At 42.5% G+C, this 18,769-nt stretch overlaps 1 protein-coding gene across 3 annotated transcripts in view; it reads left to right on the top strand.

The window, feature by feature from the left end:
- The window catches only part of SPOP (speckle type BTB/POZ protein), a 73,647-nt gene that overhangs the window by 38,262 nt on the left and 16,616 nt on the right, over positions 1 to 18,769 (top strand). For 2 of the 3 annotated variants that reach the window (XM_058676594.1, XM_004591078.4), the window contains 4 exons: positions 14,430 to 14,572; positions 15,270 to 15,391; positions 17,909 to 18,060; positions 18,499 to 18,626. In XM_058676594.1, coding sequence (XP_058532577.1) covers positions 14,495 to 14,572; positions 15,270 to 15,391; positions 17,909 to 18,060; positions 18,499 to 18,626 — 480 coding nt within the window. In that variant the 5' untranslated portion in view covers positions 14,430 to 14,494. Of the gene's footprint in view, positions 1 to 8,937; positions 9,043 to 14,429; positions 14,573 to 15,269; positions 15,392 to 17,908; positions 18,061 to 18,498; positions 18,627 to 18,769 lie in introns of those variants that run through there. The other variant, XM_058676595.1, reaches the window with a different exon arrangement.

The following is an 18,769-nucleotide window of genomic DNA, read 5'->3' as shown; positions in this document are numbered from 1 at the left end:
CCATGCATTTGACTGCTACAAGGCCCAAGGATCTTGTGGGGTTAAGCAGCCTCTTCTGTTTGTTTCTAGAAACGATCGTTCTGTATTTGAATTCCTTAGACTGGACATGGCTTAGATATTGTTAGTGCTGCCTTTTTCATCTGTTTACTGTTTACATTTTATAAGGTTCTTCATAATCATAAGTGAGTGGGTGGAAGACCATAGCTTCTCAACTCTCAAAATAGCTTTGGGTGTATTGACTATACACAAATAGAATCTCTTTTTTTTTGCCCTTACCTTATTTTTTTTAAGATTTATTTATTTTTTTTTATTACAAAGTCAGATATACAGAGAGGAGGAGAGATAGAGAGGAAGATCTTCCATCTAATGATTCACTCCCCAAGTGACCGTAACGGCCAGTGCTGTGCCAATCCGAAGCCAGGAGCAAAGAACTTCTTCCAGGTCTCACACACTGGTGCAGGGTCCCAATGCATTGTGCCGTCCTCTCCTGCTTTCCCAGGCCACAAGCAGGGAGCTGGATGGGAAGTGGAGCTGCTGGGATTAGAACTGGCGCCCATATGGGATCCTGGAGGGTTCAAGGTGAGAAATTTAGCTGCTAGGCTATGGCGCCGGGCCCTACAAATAGAATCTAAACATAGGGTCTCCCCTCTTCTTCCTCTTCCTTCCTTTTTAGATTCTTTTCCAGCCCATTTCTCTTAAGTAGATTTTTCTCAGCTTTGATGAGAAATGTTTGATAGCATGTGGGATGTGTTAACATCTTCATCTTTCCCAAGTTTTCTCTTTGTGGCCCTAGAGATTTTTGAGTCAGAGCTATCCAGTGGCATCAACATATGATTCTAATTTGTGAGACAGAAGAGGTTGCTGATTGTTTGGCTTTGCCTTTCTAAATTCATTCCTAAGGATGTTTTCTTTTGGAACCGAGATCCACTTTGAAGTGAAATAGCCCCTTCATAATCACGTTTGTTTCCTGGTTTAGATTAATGCAGCTCTTTCTCAGACTTCTCCCAAGTGATGGGTTTTGAAAGTGATGTGTGAAGAAGCTTAATCTGATGAACCCTGTCTGCCTTTTTTTGTTTTCTTTCTTTTTTTTTAAGCAGCTGGAGGATTGTCTCTTCCTAGCAGGGGCTCTGTAATTAACAGCAGCAGTGCTATCACCTGATGGTGTTGGCAGAGACCTTCTGACACCTGTGCTTGTTACAGCCAGGTTGATTTTAAAGGGCCCTCCATCCAACTGGACAGTTTTTTCCTCTGATGTTACTATGAGAATGTGTTTAGCTTAGCAGTCACTTGTGCCTCAGTTAGAAAACAAGACAAAAACTGTAGGAGACCTGAGAGTTACAGTCCTAACAGGTGACCTGGTCGGGTCTGCCCCTCTGCAGCGTGGATGTCTGCTTTAGAAGCAGAGATGCATCCCCTTCTTCCCAGGCCTATCTTTGGGGTAAAGAAGCACGCCGAGATGTCTGCAGCAATAATTTACAGAATGGACATTTTTTAGGGGAAAAGATGATTTCCCAGTTTATTTAAACTGGCAGTATTTTTCTGCTCTTTAATAGTTTTGCTGATGAAAAAAATGCATCCACAGTAAGAATTATTCCATGTTTTAACCTTTGAGCTAGCTGCAAAGGTCCCCTTGGGAACAAGGACAGTTTGTAGTTATTTATAACCTGTAAGAAGGGCAGTTGGGCAGTAAATAGGCAGCACACAGTGAGGCTTGGCAGGCAGGGGGAGTAGTATGCTGTTCTCCTGCCGGATGTACCACCTTCTTCATCTTCAGCTCAACTTTGCGGGATGAGCTTCACCGGCCAGGCTGTTTCTATAAAATTCCATGTATTACTATTCTCTATTTGTATTTTCTCCTTGGATTGAAGAGGAGGAAAGAGCCTGTGTATGTACAAAAGCATATCTAGACTTCATATTCATTTCAGCATCAACATTTACCTAAGAAATATCTGTAACCAGGAAGGTCTTAAAGGTAGTGACTTGCACGTGTAATATAAGTGTCTGAATTATCCTTATGTATGACAGTTGTAAGAGCAATTCAATTCTTAGATAGATATCAGCTGTGCCAGAAATGTGTTCTGTATGTTTGCCTTGTAGTTAGTATTTAGGCTTATTTTTAAGATACCTCTACATTTTTGAATGCTTATTAGTAATAGGTGATAATTATCTTTCACCACGTGTTAATTTTAACGGATTGAAACCCCGTGTCCATACGAAAATTGAAAATCAAATTAGTGAATTCTAAGAATCTGCCTCAGTTTACTGTCAGTGTTTTGGATTTTTTTTTTTTTTTTTTGGTACAGAATTTAACTTGAAATAACTTAGAGGTGTAGCCTGGTTCCTGGCAGCTACTGTAGTGGTACTTTCTGTACCCATAATTGGCTTATACCAGGAAGTATGCTTCTCTCACTTTGTCTTGTGGTTTCAGGAACTCCCCCATACCCCTTTCAAGTTTCCCTTCTCTTCCAAGGTTTCTTAAACAAAAATAGATTTTTTTCTAAAAATCAGAGAAGAGAGTAGAGTGAATTTTTAACAGATTTATTTATTTTTATCTGAAAGGCAGATTTTTACAGAGAGAAAGGGGGAGAGAGAGAGAGAGAGAGAGAGAGAGAGAGAAAATGTCTTCCATCTACTGGTTCACTCCCCAAATGGCTGAGCTGATCTGAAGCAGAGAGCTAGGAGCTTCTTCTGGGTCTCCCATGTAGGTATAGGGGCCCAGTGACTTGGGCCACCCTCTGCTGCTTTCCCAGGCCATAGGCAGGGATGTGAACTGGAAATGAAGCATCCGGGACACATGGGATGCCAGTGTCACAGGGTGGAGGGATTAGCCACTACACCACTACACTGGCCCCAACAGTATAGTTTTCAAGTGTATTTAAAATTGGAGTGAAGTAAACTATAATTTTAAGTGTTTTTTTTGTTTTTAAAGGTGTGCCCAGGCTCCTATACCTGAATTCATTCATTCAACTTCCAAATTTTGTAAACTTTAAAACTCATTAAGGAAAAATATGAGCTTAAAAGAGAAAGTCTAGTTTTTCAATCTAGTTATTTCATTGAACAGATTTTTTTCAAAGATTTATGTATTTGAAAATCTGAGTTGCAGAGAGAGAAAAAGGTGTGACAAAGAAATCTATCCCCTCTGGTTCACTCCCCAGGAGGCGGAAACAGCCAGTACTGAGCCTGGCCAAAGCCAGGGCCCAGGAACCTCTTCATGGTCTTGCATATGGGTGCAGGAGCTCAAACATGTGAACCATTCACTGCCTTTTCCCAGGCCATTAGCAGGGAGCTGGATTGAAAGTGGAGCAGCCGGGACTCAAACCAGCATCTGGATAGGATGCTAATGTCAGCTTTGCCTGCTACACCCTAACACCAGGCCCGTGAACATATATTTACTATTCATTAGGATTTCATTCTAGGCACTGAGAGTGCTATTGCTTGGGAGGCATAACTTCTAATGGGGAAGACAGTAGGCCAGGGAAAGAGGTCATTTCAGCTAGTGGTGATAGAGCAGAGAATAAGATGGGTGATGTGTTGTGAGGAGCAGGCTGAAAATGGGGGCTGCTTCAGATGGAGTGGTCATGGAACATCTCACTGAGGATTCTCCACTTGGAAGGTGACCTAAAGGACAAGAGTCGCTGTGAAAAGCTCTGAGGGAAGTGCCTGACGTGGCCAGAGAGCCTAATTCAAGGCCAAATGGCTGGAGGGTTGTAGCGGAGGGAAGGAGAGTGATGGTCCTTCATGTCCCTTTGAGGAGGTGGGCCTGATTGACAAAGCCAGGAAGACACCGAGAAGCTCTGCCTGTCTCTTCCTGGTCTGACTTCCCAGCCTTCTTACACCTTGAAAAGTTTGTGAAGGAATTCTCCTAAAGGTTTTTATTTACTCCTTGAAGAGGTGATAAATTCACACAATTGCAAGCTGTTGAAGTACCAATAAAGAGAACAAGGCAGATTCTCCACTCAGGTACTGTTTTCCTTCTGTGAAAGTAACCAGTGTCCCTTAGTGTTACATTGCTTTTCACAAATGTTCTATAGATTTCTTCCCAGTATGTACATTTTTTTAAGATTTATTTTATTGGGCCTGGCGCCATACCATAGTGGCTAAAATCCTTGCCTTGAAAGCACCGGGATCCCACATGCGCACCGGTTCTAATCCCGGCAGCCCTGCTTCCCATCCAACTCCCTGCTTGCAGCCTAGGAAAGCAGTCAAGGACAGCCCAAAGCCTTGGGACCCTGCACCCACATGGGAGACTTGGAAAAAGCTCCTGGTTCCTGGCTTCGGATCGGCTCAGCTCCGGTCATTGTGGCCAGTTGGGGAACGAACTATCAGATGGAAGATCTTCGTCTCTGTCTCTTCTCCTCCTTGTGTGTCTGTCCTTTCCAATCAAAATAAATAAATCTAAAAAAATTTTTTTTCACACAGGTATTTACTACATCATACATCTGTACCATTATCCAATCAATCTGCTGGTGGTGGGGCTGTTAATTTATATCCTTTTTATGTTTATAAATAGTGTTTATAAATGGTACTACAGAAAAATCCCTTTGGGCCTGGCATGGTGGCCTAACGGCTAAAGTCCTCACCTTGAATTTGTCGGAATCTCATATGGGCACCGATTCTAATCCCGGCAGCTCCACTTCCCATCCAGCTCCCTGCTTGTGGCCTGGGAAAGCAGTCGAGACGGCCCAAACCTTGAGACCCTGCTCCTGCGTGGGAGATCTGCAAGAAGTTCTTTGCTCCTGGCTTTGGATTGGTGCAGCACCAGCCGTTGGGTCACTTGGGGAGTGAATCAGTGGACGGAAGATCTTCCTTTCTGTCTCTCGTCCTCTTTGTATAGCACCTTTACAAAAATAAATAAATTAAAAAAAAAAAAAGAAAAATCCCTTTGGTACTTGTCAGGAGGGTTGCATTTCTGGGAAGTGGGAGTGCTGATTTTAGGGTGTGTACATTTCCTACTCTGAGACATTGCCCTTCTCAAGGATTGCAACAATTTATCCTCCATCCAGAAGTGTTCTTACCCTGAGCAAGTGTTACCAAACATTTTGATTTTGCCAATTCAGTGGGTGAAACTGTGTGGTTGAATTTGCATGCATCTTCGTATGAATGAGAGTTGAACATTTTCTCATATATTTAAGACCCACTGATATTTCCATTTCTGTAACCCAGTGGTTGTTTTACTCCCATTTTTTGATAGGCTGTTAATTTTTTTTCTTATTTTCTCAATTCACTTAATATTGCTAAATCCTTCTGTAGATACACTGTTTAAGTATTTAAGAAGTGAAAAAGCAGCATCTTTTTGTTGTTTTCAGAGATTCATTTATTTTTATTGGAAAGGCAGATTTGCAGAGAGAAGGCGTGGCAGAGAGAAAGATCATCCATCTGCTGGTTTACTCCCCAAGTGACAGCAACAGCCGGAGCTGAGCCAGCCCGAAGCCAGGAGCCTCTTCCAGGTCTCCCACATGCATGCAGGGTCCCAAGGCTTTGGGCCGTCCTCAACTGCTTTCCCAGGCCACAAGCAGGGAGCTGGATGGGAAGTGGAGCTGCCGGGAGAAGAATCACCAATTTTAGGATCCCAGCGCATGCAGAATGAGGACTTTAGCCACTAGCCTATCACACTGAGCCCAAAAGCAGCATCTTTGTGTTGTAAAAGTTGACAAAGCATGCACCTGATAGGCGACAGTGAAGAAAATCTACCTTTCCTGTTTATGATTGAGATTCTCTTCTGTGCCTTTGGTTCCATTTTAAGAAGTGTCTCTCAACTTTTAAAAAAATGTGCATTTAGCATTTTGTTAGACTTGGTTGAATTGCAGAAAGTTTACTCATAACAAATATTAATCAGAAGTCATGTAAACCTTGCAACAAAGTCAGTGTGACCTGTAACAACTGTCCTTGGAGTAATGAGAGAAATGCGTACCTACTGGGCTGTACGTGATTGAGTACACTGTAACAGAAATAACACAAAGCTCCTTTTAGGTCATATTAGTTTCTCAAAGTGAGTATGCCCAAGTCTTTCATAGTTTTTTTTTTTTTTTTTCTTTTAATCAGCAGTCTTTTTGGCAACTTCTGTTTTGGAAAATGCAGATGTCTCTCAGGTTTAAAATAGTTACATTAAGATTATTTCCTTACTCAGAAGCTGTGCTAAGCTTTAAACTGAAAGAAGGAAAAAGATGGAGGTAGACTGTTTTTATAGAGTCCCTAACTATTCTTTAGCAGGTTCTTTTCTGGCTTGCACATGCTGTACATTATGAAATTGCCAGTATCCCAGTTGCGGCATATAAAACAGCAGTTTCACGAATCTAATATCTACAGTCTTTTTTAAAATTGATTATTATTTTTAGAAAAAGCGGATTTACAGAGAAGAGTGTCAGACAGATCATCTTCTGCTGGTTTGCTCCCCAAATGGCCACAACAGCCAGAGTTGAACCAGTCAGAAGCCAGAAGCTAGGAGCTTCATCTGGGTCTCCTATGAGGGTGCAAGATCTCAAGGACTTGAGCCATCTTCTTCTGCTTTCCCAGGCCACAAGCAGGGAGCTGGATGGGAAGTGGAGCATCCGGTGAACGAATCAGTGTCTATGTAGAATGCTGGTACTTGAGGGGGAGGATTAGCTGATTACGCAATTGTGCCAGCCCACACAGTCTTTTTTTTTTTTTTTTTTTAAAGATATATTTACTTTTATTGGAAAGTCAAGATACACAGAGAGGAGGAAAAAACAGGCAGAAAGATCTTTCCATCCGTTGATTCACTCCCCAAGTGGCCACAAGACCAGAACTGTGCCGATCTGAAGCCAATAGCTTCTTCCTGGTCTCCCAAATGGGTGCAGGGTCCCAAAGCTTTGGGCTGAGCTCGACTGCTTTCCCAGGCCACAGGCAGGGAGCTGGATGGGAAGCGGGACTGCCAGGATTAGAACGGGTGCCCATATGGGATTCTGGTGCATTCAAGGCAAGGACTTTATCTACTAGGCTACTGTGCCAGGCCCCACACAGTCTTATCACTTAAAAATTCATTACTTGAGTCAAGGTAATGTGCAGAATTCATGTATGATACACAGGCCTCTCTGCATTAATTGATTCATGTTTTAATCCTCTGGAAATTAGATGGTAGGGGAATGCTCATGGGAGATAAACATTTTTTTAAAACACTTATTTTTGGGCCCGGGGGTGTGGCCTGGCGGCTAAAGTCCTCGCCTTGAAAGCCCCGGGATCCCATATGGGCACCGGTTCTAATCCCGGCGGCTCCACTTCCCGTCCAGCTCCCTGCTTGTGGCCTGGGAAAGCAGGAGAGTACAGCCCAATGCATTGGGACACTGCACCCGCGTGGGAGACCTGGAGGAGGTTCCAGGTTCCCGGCTTCGGATCGGCGCGCATCGGCCCATTGCGGCTCACTTGGGGAGTGAATCATCGGATGGAAGATCTTCCTCTTTGTCTCTCCTCCTCTCTGTATATTTGACTTTGCAATAAAAATAAAAATAAATTTTTTTAAAGATTTATTTATTTTATTACAGTCAGATATACACAGAGGAGGAGAGACAGAGAAGAAGATCTTCCGTCCACTGATTCACTCCCCAAGTGACCGCAACGGCCGGTGCTACACCAATCTGAAGCCAGGAGCAAGGAATTTCTTCCAGGTCTCCCACGTGGATGTAGGGTCCCAAGTCTTTAGGCTGTCCTTGACTGCTTTCTCAGACCACAAACAGGGAGCTGGATGGGAAGTGGAGCTGCTGGGGTTAGAACCGGTGCCTGTGTGGGATCTCAGCATGTTCAAGGCGAGGACTTTTAGCCACTAGGTCACTGCACTGGGCCCCAGGAGATAAAAATGTTTTAAAATGATTGCACAAGCTGTCCTCATAACACTTTGGAAAGAGTGTTCTAGCCTGGCTGTATGTACTGCAGGATAACCTCCTGGGACATTTTCTGTTATTTCATAGGAAATTTAATTTCTGTCTTCAAAGAATTCTCTGTAAGAGTTTACCTTAAATTAGTCATTGATTTTTGTTATTAAATTGATGCAGATTATAATCAGTTCTTCCCCCGTGGATGATGAGGACTTGACAACTGAATGAAATACCCAGCAAGGCTGGGCTTTGAGGTGCCAGGCTAAGAGTTTGGGCCTTCTGTGCCGTTTTTCTAAATGAACTAATGGTTCTCATGTTGAAGATTTGACATACTCAGTCTTGTTTAGACCAGTGCACTATAGAGATGCATGGGGGGAAATGTTAATGAACTTAGATGCAACTGATAAGTCTTTCAGCCGTCAAAATGTTTTCTACAGACAAGATTATGAAAACCATAAAAACAATGCAAATTCTGATTAAGGACCTTAAAGTGTAATGGAGGCAGCAGAAGTGTTCATATATATGAAAGAAGGCAGCAAGAAGTGTAGGATTGGTTGAAAGCTGTATCGGTTCAGCTCGACAGCATTAATGCATTCATTTTTTTTTACTTCTTTTTATTCTTATAGTTAAACATTCTAGTTAGAAATTGTTGATTGACTTGACTTTAGTCAAGAGTGGTTGATGACTGCATGCTCTCATAACTCCTGCTAGGAGGTGTGCATTGGAGATTGCTGTTAACTGTTGGCTGGTGACATCTCTGCAGTTGATAGAAGACTTGTGAAGTACATACCTTGATGTTACTCAGAAGATGATCTGTCCTCATAGGTTGGGATTTAATGTAATAGACTGGAAAATAAGCCTCAAAGTGGTCAACATACTAGGAAGTTTGGTATACTGGAAAGTGAGAGGACTTGGACAGTCTTGTCTTTGAAGCCAGGAACAATGTATTTCAGCTCTGATTGTCTTCCTGTGAAGATTCTCAAGGCATGACCCTCGAATAGACAGACCTCTTGTTTGCTAACATTGTTTTTCTAGTGAGCATCTGCAGCAGTTGGCATGAAGCGCAAGAGAGGTGATGTAGCAGATGAACATTTGCCCATGCTGCCTGCTTGTGCTCTCCTAGTCCATCTCCCTTCTAGCAGGTTGTATGGCTAGAGCTTCTCCAAGCAGGACACGAAGTCTCTAGTTCTGGTGCCGCTGGGCTGGAAGACAGGTAAACACTAAAATAAATACATAAGGAAATGAAAGACTTGACTGCAAAACATGTTGAAAGCAGAAAGATGAGGGGAAAAATAATCAAAACCAAAGCTGTATATTTTCTTTTGCATTGGGGGGGGGGAGTTTAATAAGGAACCAAGGTTCAGTGGTAGCAGTCAAGGTATCTTGTTTCCAAAAATAGGCCTTTTCTTTAGCTTAGAGAACTTGTAAATTGTTAGATACATGTAAGGTCTTTTTTTAACTTAAAACTAAGGAAGTAGTATTTTATGATGTCTTGGCGTAGAGCTGAGCCTGCAACCCACACTTCCAGAGCCAAATTTTAACTAACGTGTAAAATTCTCATCTTCAGTGCCACATTGCCTAAAGGCAGGGATTTTGAAACTTTCTGCCCAGTAGTTGTAACTGGCAATAATGGTAAATGGCATTTATGAAACTGTCAGAAGTATATTTATTTGTGACTGGACATAGAAGCTGTTCTGGGAGAATGTGTTTTCCATCAAATGCAAACTGCCTTGAAGGTGATCACAGCGACATTTGGCTTGTTGTCTTGATGCTGTGATGGAATTGTGAATCACATGAGCCAGCAAGGCCTAGGTGCCAGTGTAGCGCTTGGCCAGTTAACTTAGTGGGCTAGCATGCCCTGTGTAGAACTAACTTTGTTACCATGACCTGTGATTACAAGTAATGCTTCTGGGCGGGCGGCGTGGCCTAGCGGCTAAAGTCCTCGCCTTGAAAGCCCCGGGATCCCATATGGGCGCCGGTTCTAATCCCGGAAGCTCCACTTCCCATCCAGCTCCCTGCTTGTGGCCTGGGAAAGCAGTTGAGGACAGCCCAATGCATTGGGACACTGCACCCGCGTGGGAGACCCGGAAGAGGTTCCTGGTTCCCGGCATCGGATCGGCGCGCATCGGCCCGTTGCGGCTCACTTGGGGAGTGAATCATCGGACGGAAGATCTTCCTCTCTGTCTCTCCTCTGTATATATCTGGCTGTAATAAAATGAATAAATCTTTTAAAAAAAAAAAAAAACAAAAAAAAAAAACAAGTAATGCTTCGATTGTAAATGCCTGTGGGATAGTGTTTCTGACTCCCAGTCAGCATCCATTCTGTTCATTAATAGTAGCACTCAGTGATGGCACAACTATACTTTACCAGTCTCCCTCTTCCTATTAATTAAGGAAGTCAGCAAATGTTTTTGAGTTAAATTACTATTGAATGATTGCTTAGACCTTTTTCTGCAAAGAATTTGAGGGAGATTCCAAAAATACTTAACACATGAACAGTTGAAGCAGTTATAGCAAAGGGAATAATGACTTGTAAATAATAGAGCTTTTGCAAAATGTATGTGTAGTCATTCATTTAAATAAAAGGTGTGACAAATAGACAAGCAAATGAGCTTGTAGGTTTTTTTGTTCGTTTTATTTTGTTTTGTTTAAGATTTTTTGAGGCTGCATTGTGACTCAATAAGCCAGTCCTTGACCTGCAAGCATCCCATATGGGCACCAGTTTGTATCCCGGTTGCTCCCCTTCCAATTCAGCTCACTGTTCAAGAACTGGGAAAGCAGCCCATGTCTTTGGTGACCCATGTCCTTATGACTTTTCACCCACTGGGAGACCCAGAAGAAGTTACTGGCTTCGGATCAGCTCAGCCCTGGCCATTGCAGCCGTTTGGGAAGTGAACCAGTGGATGAAAGATCTTTCTTTCTTTTTTATTTTTTAAAGATTTATTTATTTTTATTGGAAAGTCAGATATACAGAGAGGAGGAGAGACAGGAAGATCTTCCGTCCGATGGTTCACTCCCCAAGCGACTGCGACAGCTGGAGCTGAGCCAATCTGGAGCCAGGAGCTGCTTCTGGGTCTCCCATGTGGGTGCAGGGTCCCAAAGCTTTGGGCCATCCTCAGTTGCTTTCCCAGGCCACAGGCAGGGAGCTGGATGGGAAGCGGGGCCACCGGGATTAGAACCGGTGCCCATATGGGATCCTGGCGCGTTCAAGGCGAGGACTTTAACTGCTAGACTACTGCACCAGGCCTAAATGAAAGATCTTTCTGTCTCTACTTATCCCTGTAAATCTGCCTGTCAAATAAAAATAAGTAAATCTTTAGGGAAAAAAGAAGAAATTGATTTACTTATTGCAGGTTAAACCTCAGCCTGTGGCATCAGCATCCCATATGGGTGTCAGTTTGTGTCCCAGCTGTTTCATTTCTGATCCAGCTCCTTACTAATGGCCTGGGAAATCAGCAGAAGATAGTCCAAATATTTGAACCTCCTGCCAGCCAGGTGGGAAACCTGGTTAAAGCTCCTGGCTTTGGCCTGGCCCAGCCCTGGTCTGTCTCTCCCTCTGTGTAATTCTTTAAAACAAGCAAATAGATAAAAATTAATAGTTTTAAAGAAGATTTAAATCTTCTTGCTTTAAAAGATTTATTTATTTTTATTTGAAAGGCAGAGTTACACTGCAGTACTGTCCCCAAGCTTGTAGTTTTAAGAAGTAAGATTCACAGATTTGTCTCTGAACTTCTAGTAACCAAACAAAAAAGGCAACACTATCAGCTTCATATTGTCCACTGTGGCTGAAACAAACCAGATATTCAGGAAAGAAATTTTGGACATTATAAAACAGTGAATCATGGAAGTGCATCCTGAAACATTCGTTTCAATATTTAAAAAGAGCAGTATAGAGCATATGACAGACACCAACACCTGTCATTCCTGAGAGATACTTGCATTGTTGTGTTGCCCCTATTATACTTACTTTAAAAGAAACATAAGAGAAATTGAGAGTGTCTTACATTCTTCCCCAATCTCATTCTTTTCCCTTCTTTGCTATTATGTAATAGATCACTGGTGAATTTTTCACTTGTACTGCCTTCGTGTATCTGTAAGCCTTTAATTTACATAAGTAATATATTACACATCATTCCAAAACTTGCTTTTTCCATTAGCTCTATGTTTGATGTTCATTGTTCTATAGATTGAGTTAATTGATTTCCATTACTGAAATATAGTTCTTTATGACATATAAATGATACAATTTAGTTATCTGTTTCTTCAGTAATGGATTTTTAGTTTGTTTCTAGCTTTTCCCTATTATAAATGGTGTCACATTGATTGCTCTTGTCTTCTTGGACCGTGAGCAGAATTCCTGTAGGCCAGTGAGCCTCAAAATGGGATTCCCAAGACCAGAAGCACATCATGAGCACTTTGGACAGGGTGACTGGCGTTGGAGTACAGCATGTAGAACTAACTGCTGCTTGCAATGTCTGCATCCTGTACCAGAGTGCTGCTTTGGGTACTAGCTGCTCCATTTCCAGTCAGCGCCCTGCTCATGCCCCTGGGAAAGCAGCAGAAATGGCCCAAGTGGTTGGGTCCCTGTGGGAGATTCCATGAAGTTCTTGCTCCTTGCTCTTGGCGTTAGCCTGGCCCAGCCATACCTGTTGTAGTCATTTATGAAGTAAAGCAATGGATGCAAGTTGTGTGTGTGTGTGTGTGTGTGTGTGTGTGTGTCTGTCTGTCTGTCTGTCTGTCTGTCTGCTTTCCCTCTCTGTCACTCTGACTTTCAAGTAGATACATCTTTTTTAGAAATACAAACTCTTGGATCAATCCCAAATCCCTGAATTAGAAATTTGGAGTAGGGCCAATTAATCTGAACTGATTGTGATGCAATCTAAATTTGAGAATCACATTCTCAAATGTTGTGGTACATACACAGTTAAAACGAGGATTACTGCATCTTCAGATACATGAATTGTGAACTTATAGCTAAATTCCTATCCAAAACACACTTACTAATTCATGATCTCAGCTCTGGAATATGAGTTTCCATTTTCCCATACTCCTAGTTTGGTTGTTGTGAAATGTTGCTGCATTTTTGTTTGCTTGTTTGTTTTTTTCAGAAGCAGTATTTTACAGAGTAGTTGACCCTTGGAGATTTCTTTTTCTTTTTTTTTTTTTTTTTTTAAGATTTATTTACTTTACAAAGTCAGATATACAGAGAGGAGGAGAGACAGAGGAAGATCTTCCGTCTGATGATTCACTTCCCAAGTGAGCGCAACGGCTGGTGCTGCACCGATCCGAAGCCAGGAACCAGGAACCTCTTCCGGGTCTCCCACATGGGTGCAGGGTCCCAAAGCTTTGGGCCATCCTCAACTACTTTTGCAGGCTACAAGCAGGGAGCTGGATAGGAATTGGAGCTGCCGGGATTAGAACCAGTGCCCATATGGGATCCTGGCGCGTTCAAGGCGAGGACTTTATCTACTAGGCCACGGCCCCGGGCCCAACCCTTGGAGATTTCATTGGAACAATCTGTATGTCAAAGAATTATCTCTTTGTTGTACATTGCAAGCTTTTTTCTTTCTGGTTTGTCTTTCAGCTTTGTTTGTAGTGCTTAAAAACTGTAATCAAATTTACCAGTCTTTAAAATTGGTTATGTTTAAGGGGTATGCAAAATCATATCTTTGAAGTGCATATAAATATATATATATAACATATATAATATGTATAATATGAAATGATTGCTACAATCAACCCAAGGAACATACCCATTATCTCACATGTTACTTTTTGTGCATTTATATGGTAAGAGCACCTGAAATTTAGCCAAATTTCTAATACGCAGTACTATTTTGTTAGCTATAATCTTCAGGTTGCACACTAGATCTTTAGCGCTAATTTATACTATACACCTAGAATGTATAGTATTGACCATGTATCTCCTCATCCCTCACCCCTCCAAAACTCATCAGTGATTTTTTTAATCACTTTGGCAGTTAGAAAGCCCTTAAGGCAAAATAATATTTTTGAATTGGATTTTATTTTCTACTGGGGCATCCCATTGTACTGTATCACACTTACCTAAAAATCATCTGAGATGAAAGAAAGATGCGAGAATCAATAGATTTGGAAGGGCCCGGTGCCGTGGCCTGGCGGCTAAAGTCCTCACCTTGAACGTGCCAGGATCCCATATGGGTGCCAGTTCTAATCCTGGCAGCCCCTCTTCCCATCCAGCTCCCTGCTTGTGGCCTGGGAAAGCAGTCGAGCTCGGCTCAAAGTCTTGGCACCCTGCACCCATGTAGGAGACCTGGAGGAAGTTTCTTGCTCCTGGCTTCGGATTGGTGCAGCACCGGCCGTTACGGTCACTTGGGGAGTGAATCATCGGATGGAAGATCTTCCTCTTTGTCTCTCCTCCTCTCTGCATATCTGATTTTACAATAAAAATAAATTTTTTAAAAGAAAACATTTAGGTTAGGGCCTGAATGGTAGGGAAGAAATTGAATGATTAGGATAGAATATTTCAAGGAGATAAATTTCCAGTATCTAAAAGTTTAGAGAAATGGTAGGGTGGCATACTAATAATCTGAAGTCATCTTGTGTCTTGGATCTTAATAGGTGATTCAGGAACAGTGACCTTTGTCTCCTGACTTTGGACATTTGGTTTAACCTTCAAACTGGCGATGTCAAGGGTTCCAAGTCCTCCACCTCCGGCAGAAATGTCGAGTGGCCCTGTAGCTGAGAGCTGGTGCTACACACAGGTGAGTTTGCAATTTTATCCTGTGACTATATTGCATCTTGGGAGGATTTGGTGGATGAGTGAAATTGCTTTTCTGTATTGAGCTTCTTGCATTTTCTGGAACACAACTGCCAAATTACTGGTAAAGGTGTGTTGTCCATCTTTCATTTCTTGGTTTTCTACATGAAATCTGGATGCTTTGGACTAGTGTTTTTCAGTGAAGGTTGGAAAGAAGGAGTCTTGTTACTAGATCTGCTTACATCCTCCTTGATGGACACTCCCTTGTGAAGTACCTCTGTTGGGGAGAACAAGTTTGGAATTTGCAATCCTGGGTGGTGCCATTAGCATCTCCACTGCAGAGGCTCATTTTAGGAATGATTATAACACAGGGTTTTCCAGCCTTGTTTTCACCTGTCTTTTTCTGTGTTTTTGGGTGGCGCAAGGGGGTGAGGGGTATGTCCCCATTTTGCTCTCTTTCCATCTGTTGTTTCTGAGAAGCTGAAAAAAGTTATCAAATCAGTTGGTCAGTGTGAGATTTCTTAAAATGTGGATAAGGGACCTAAGGCAAGAAAAAGCTGAGACTGGTTGCTGTCCTACTGATGCTGGCTTCCTGTGGGGATCTCCACATGGGAGGGAGGGGAAGTACTCATCTCTTCTTCAGCCCGTTTCTTCAGGTTGTCCACTTTGCATTTAATTGCCTCCTGGTTTTCTGTCAACAGATCAAGGTAGTGAAATTCTCCTACATGTGGACCATCAATAACTTTAGCTTTTGCCGGGAGGAAATGGGTGAAGTCATTAAAAGTTCAACCTTTTCATCAGGAGCCAATGATAAACTGAAATGGTGAGGAAGAATACCTCTAGCTATAAGCATTTTTCTGAAAGTTGCCTGCTTTGCTTGTTTCTATGGGACACTGATTAGAATGTGATCAATTCCTTGAAGGCAGGGGCTTTGTTGTGTTCTCACTGTATTCCCCAGTGCTAGGAACAGGACCTGGCACATAATAGGAGCTTATTAAATATTTGTTAAATTAGTTCAATGAGTGTATCAGGGATCAGAAAACTTGAGCTGTAGGGAAGTGTAAATGAGTGGAGAGGGCCAGCGTCATACATGATATCCATAACACTGTATGCGTGGTAATTTCTTGGCAAGCAGGTGAGCATCTTTCTAAATGGGGAGACAGCTGCCGACTCCAGCCAACTGCATTAGGTCTGGCTATTGCCAATTTTTTTTCAAAAGTAAGAAATCTAATTTTTAACACATCGTCTCTTAAATCCCTTACTTTTAAACAATAAATGTAAATAACTACTGACAAGAGTGATGGAGGGTTTGACAGTGTTTCATCATGTTAGTTGTTAGATTGAGGACCCCATCTGCCCCACTGTCTGTCTACACTGACAGACATCTCAAATGTAGCTCCCACTGTGCCTGAAGGATGACTGGCAGCCATAGTAGCAGGCATAACCCACTGTGTGCAGAGAAGTCCTTGAGCCTTCTGTGAAATGTGTGACCAAAGATGTGACATACATGTGCTGATGTGTTCATTTCTGGGTTCCATGAACTAATTCTTATGGCAAGAGGAATACCATGTGGGGGTGAGCGTCAGTCCTGTCTAACCCATGTGCTGTTTTGAGATTAAGCAGTGAAGAATATAACCATAAGCCCTCTGTGAAGACAACACAGGTCTGAACCACCTTTTTTGACCTCTGATAACCCACTGGAGGATTTTTTTTAGTCATTCATTTAGCCTTTGTTTGGTGTGCACATTAAGCAGTGTACAATTTTGAACAAACATTTCCCTCAAAATGTTTATTTTTAGGCATTATATTTAATCCACATCTTTGGCACAGTGAATAGGAACAAATGTAGCATATGCACTCTCTAGAAAGGCGCTGGATTGGGCCACCTGTTAGAGAGTGCCATAATCCTGGCAAGGCCTAAGGGTACATATGGTCTATGTATTATATATGGGAGAAGCAGTGTCTGAACCACACACAGGCCAACTAATGACATTTACAGCTTAACTTATTTGAACTTACTGAATGTTGCATGAATTTTGTTTTCGTTCCTGTGTAACAGATAGGCATCTTTAACTCTATTTAGAAGTCTAGTTTGGAATCCTACCCTGTGTAGTAGTAGTTTACTTCTGTCTGTTTCCTCCACACTGTCTTTTTTATTTTTATTTTAGTGTATTGTTGCTACATTGGTAAACTATCTATAAAAGATTGTGTACTATTTACATATTTCTCTACAGTACTCTGTCATGGTGACGCTAAAGGATACACTGATACTTTTTCCCACTGTTTCTTCGTAGTCCCAATAAATTAGGGACTGCCTTTCTTGAGATAAAGTTGGAATAGAGCAAGGATATAGTGAAGTCTAAAATACTGGAGAAAGAAAGACAGTGATTTGGGAGATTATGAGGGAGAAGGTAGAAATGCAGATGTGTTAGCAGATTCTAGAATACTCTTTTGGTTTTTGTTACTTTTTTTTAAAGAAAAAGATTGATCGGGCCCGGCGGCGTGGCCCAGCGGCTAAAGTCCTCGCCTTGAAAGCCCCGGGATCCCATATGGGCGCCGGTTCTAATCCCGGCAGCTCCACTTCCCATCCGGCTCCCTGCTTGTGGCCTGGGAAAGCAGTCGAGGACGGCCCAATGCATTGGGACACTGCACCCACATGGGAGACCTGGAAGAGGTTCCAGGCTCCCAGCTTCAGATCGGCGCGCACCGGCCGTTGTGGCTCACTTGGGGAGTGAATCATCGGATGGAAGATCTTCCTCTCTGTCTCTCCTCCTCTCTGTATATCTGACTTTGTAATAAAAAAAACAAATCTTTAAAAAAAAAAAAGAAAAAGATTGATTTATTTTTATTTAAAAGGCAGATTTAAAGAGATGAGAAATAGAGTGAGATCTTTCAGTTGCTGGTTCATTCCCCCAAATAGCTGTAACAGTCAGAGCCGACCAATCTGAAGCCAGGTGAGAGGAGCCCAGAGCTTCCTCCAGGTCTCCCACGTGGATGCAGGGTCCCAGGAATTAGGCCATCCTCTGCTGCCTTTTTAGGCCGTAAAGCAAAGAACCGGATTGGAAATGGAGCAGTTGGGGCATGAACCTGTGCTCCAGGAGGAGGATTAGCTTGTTGAGCCGCTGTGCTGGCTCTTGTTACATTTTAGAAGGTAACCCAGGTTGCTCTAGAGAAGTAATTCCCACATAATCTACTGAACCTTCATCTCTTTGTAAGTGGCCTTTGTTCTTTTAAAGACATCTTTTCTTGATTCTGATGTCCCATTTCCGTTCTCTCATTTTACAAACCTGTAAATGTGGATGCTTTTTGACACCTTTTCCCTTCTATCTGTCTTGGACAGGTGTTTGCGAGTAAACCCAAAAGGACTAGATGAAGAAAGCAAAGATTACCTATCACTTTACCTTTTACTGGTCAGCTGTCCAAAGAGTGAAGTTCGGGCAAAATTTAAGTTCTCCATCCTGAATGCCAAGGGAGAAGAAACCAAAGCTATGGGTAAATGTTCTGCTCTTTTAAAAAAATTGTGTGTGTATGTATGTATTCATTTTATTTGAAAAACACAGAGAGAGAGAGAAAGAAAAATCTTCCATCCACAAGTTCAGTCTTCAGGTGTGCACACGTAGGTGGGGCTGATCCAGACAAGAGCAGGAATCTGGAATTCAGTCTGGGTTTCCTGTAGGGGTGGCTGGGACTCCTTTCCAGAGTGCATGTTAACAGGAAGCTGATGGGAAGTACAGGTGGGCATCAAGCCCAGGCACTGTGGAATGGGATGTAGGGTCCCCAGTGATATTTTACCTGCCGCTCCAAATTCCTGCCTCTGTTCTCTTCATTCAACTCTCATATGTCCAGGAACTTCATATACTGACAAGTTGTGGGTTTGATGTAGTTTCTGAATAACTCTAAATACTACCATTTTTTTTTCCCACTACCCAGAGAGTCAACGAGCATATAGGTTTGTGCAAGGCAAAGACTGGGGTTTCAAAAAATTCATCCGTAGAGATTTCCTTCTTGATGAAGCCAATGGGCTCCTTCCTGACGACAAGCTTACCCTCTTCTGTGAGGTGAGTCCCTTTACCCCACTGTGGGAGGAGCCACTCCCAGGTGCCATGACTTCATGGTATTGCTCTGGGGGTCTGCAGTGAGAACAGTACCCAGGTGGAGGGGTGCTACACAAATGTTAGTTGTGTGATTGACTGAACTACCT

Source organism: Ochotona princeps, chromosome 17, assembly GCF_030435755.1.
Source record: "Ochotona princeps isolate mOchPri1 chromosome 17, mOchPri1.hap1, whole genome shotgun sequence".
NCBI classification, from domain to species: domain Eukaryota; kingdom Metazoa; phylum Chordata; class Mammalia; order Lagomorpha; family Ochotonidae; genus Ochotona; species Ochotona princeps.
The sequence above is the reverse complement of the archived record's forward strand: the minus strand, read 5'-3'. Positions and strand labels throughout refer to the sequence as shown.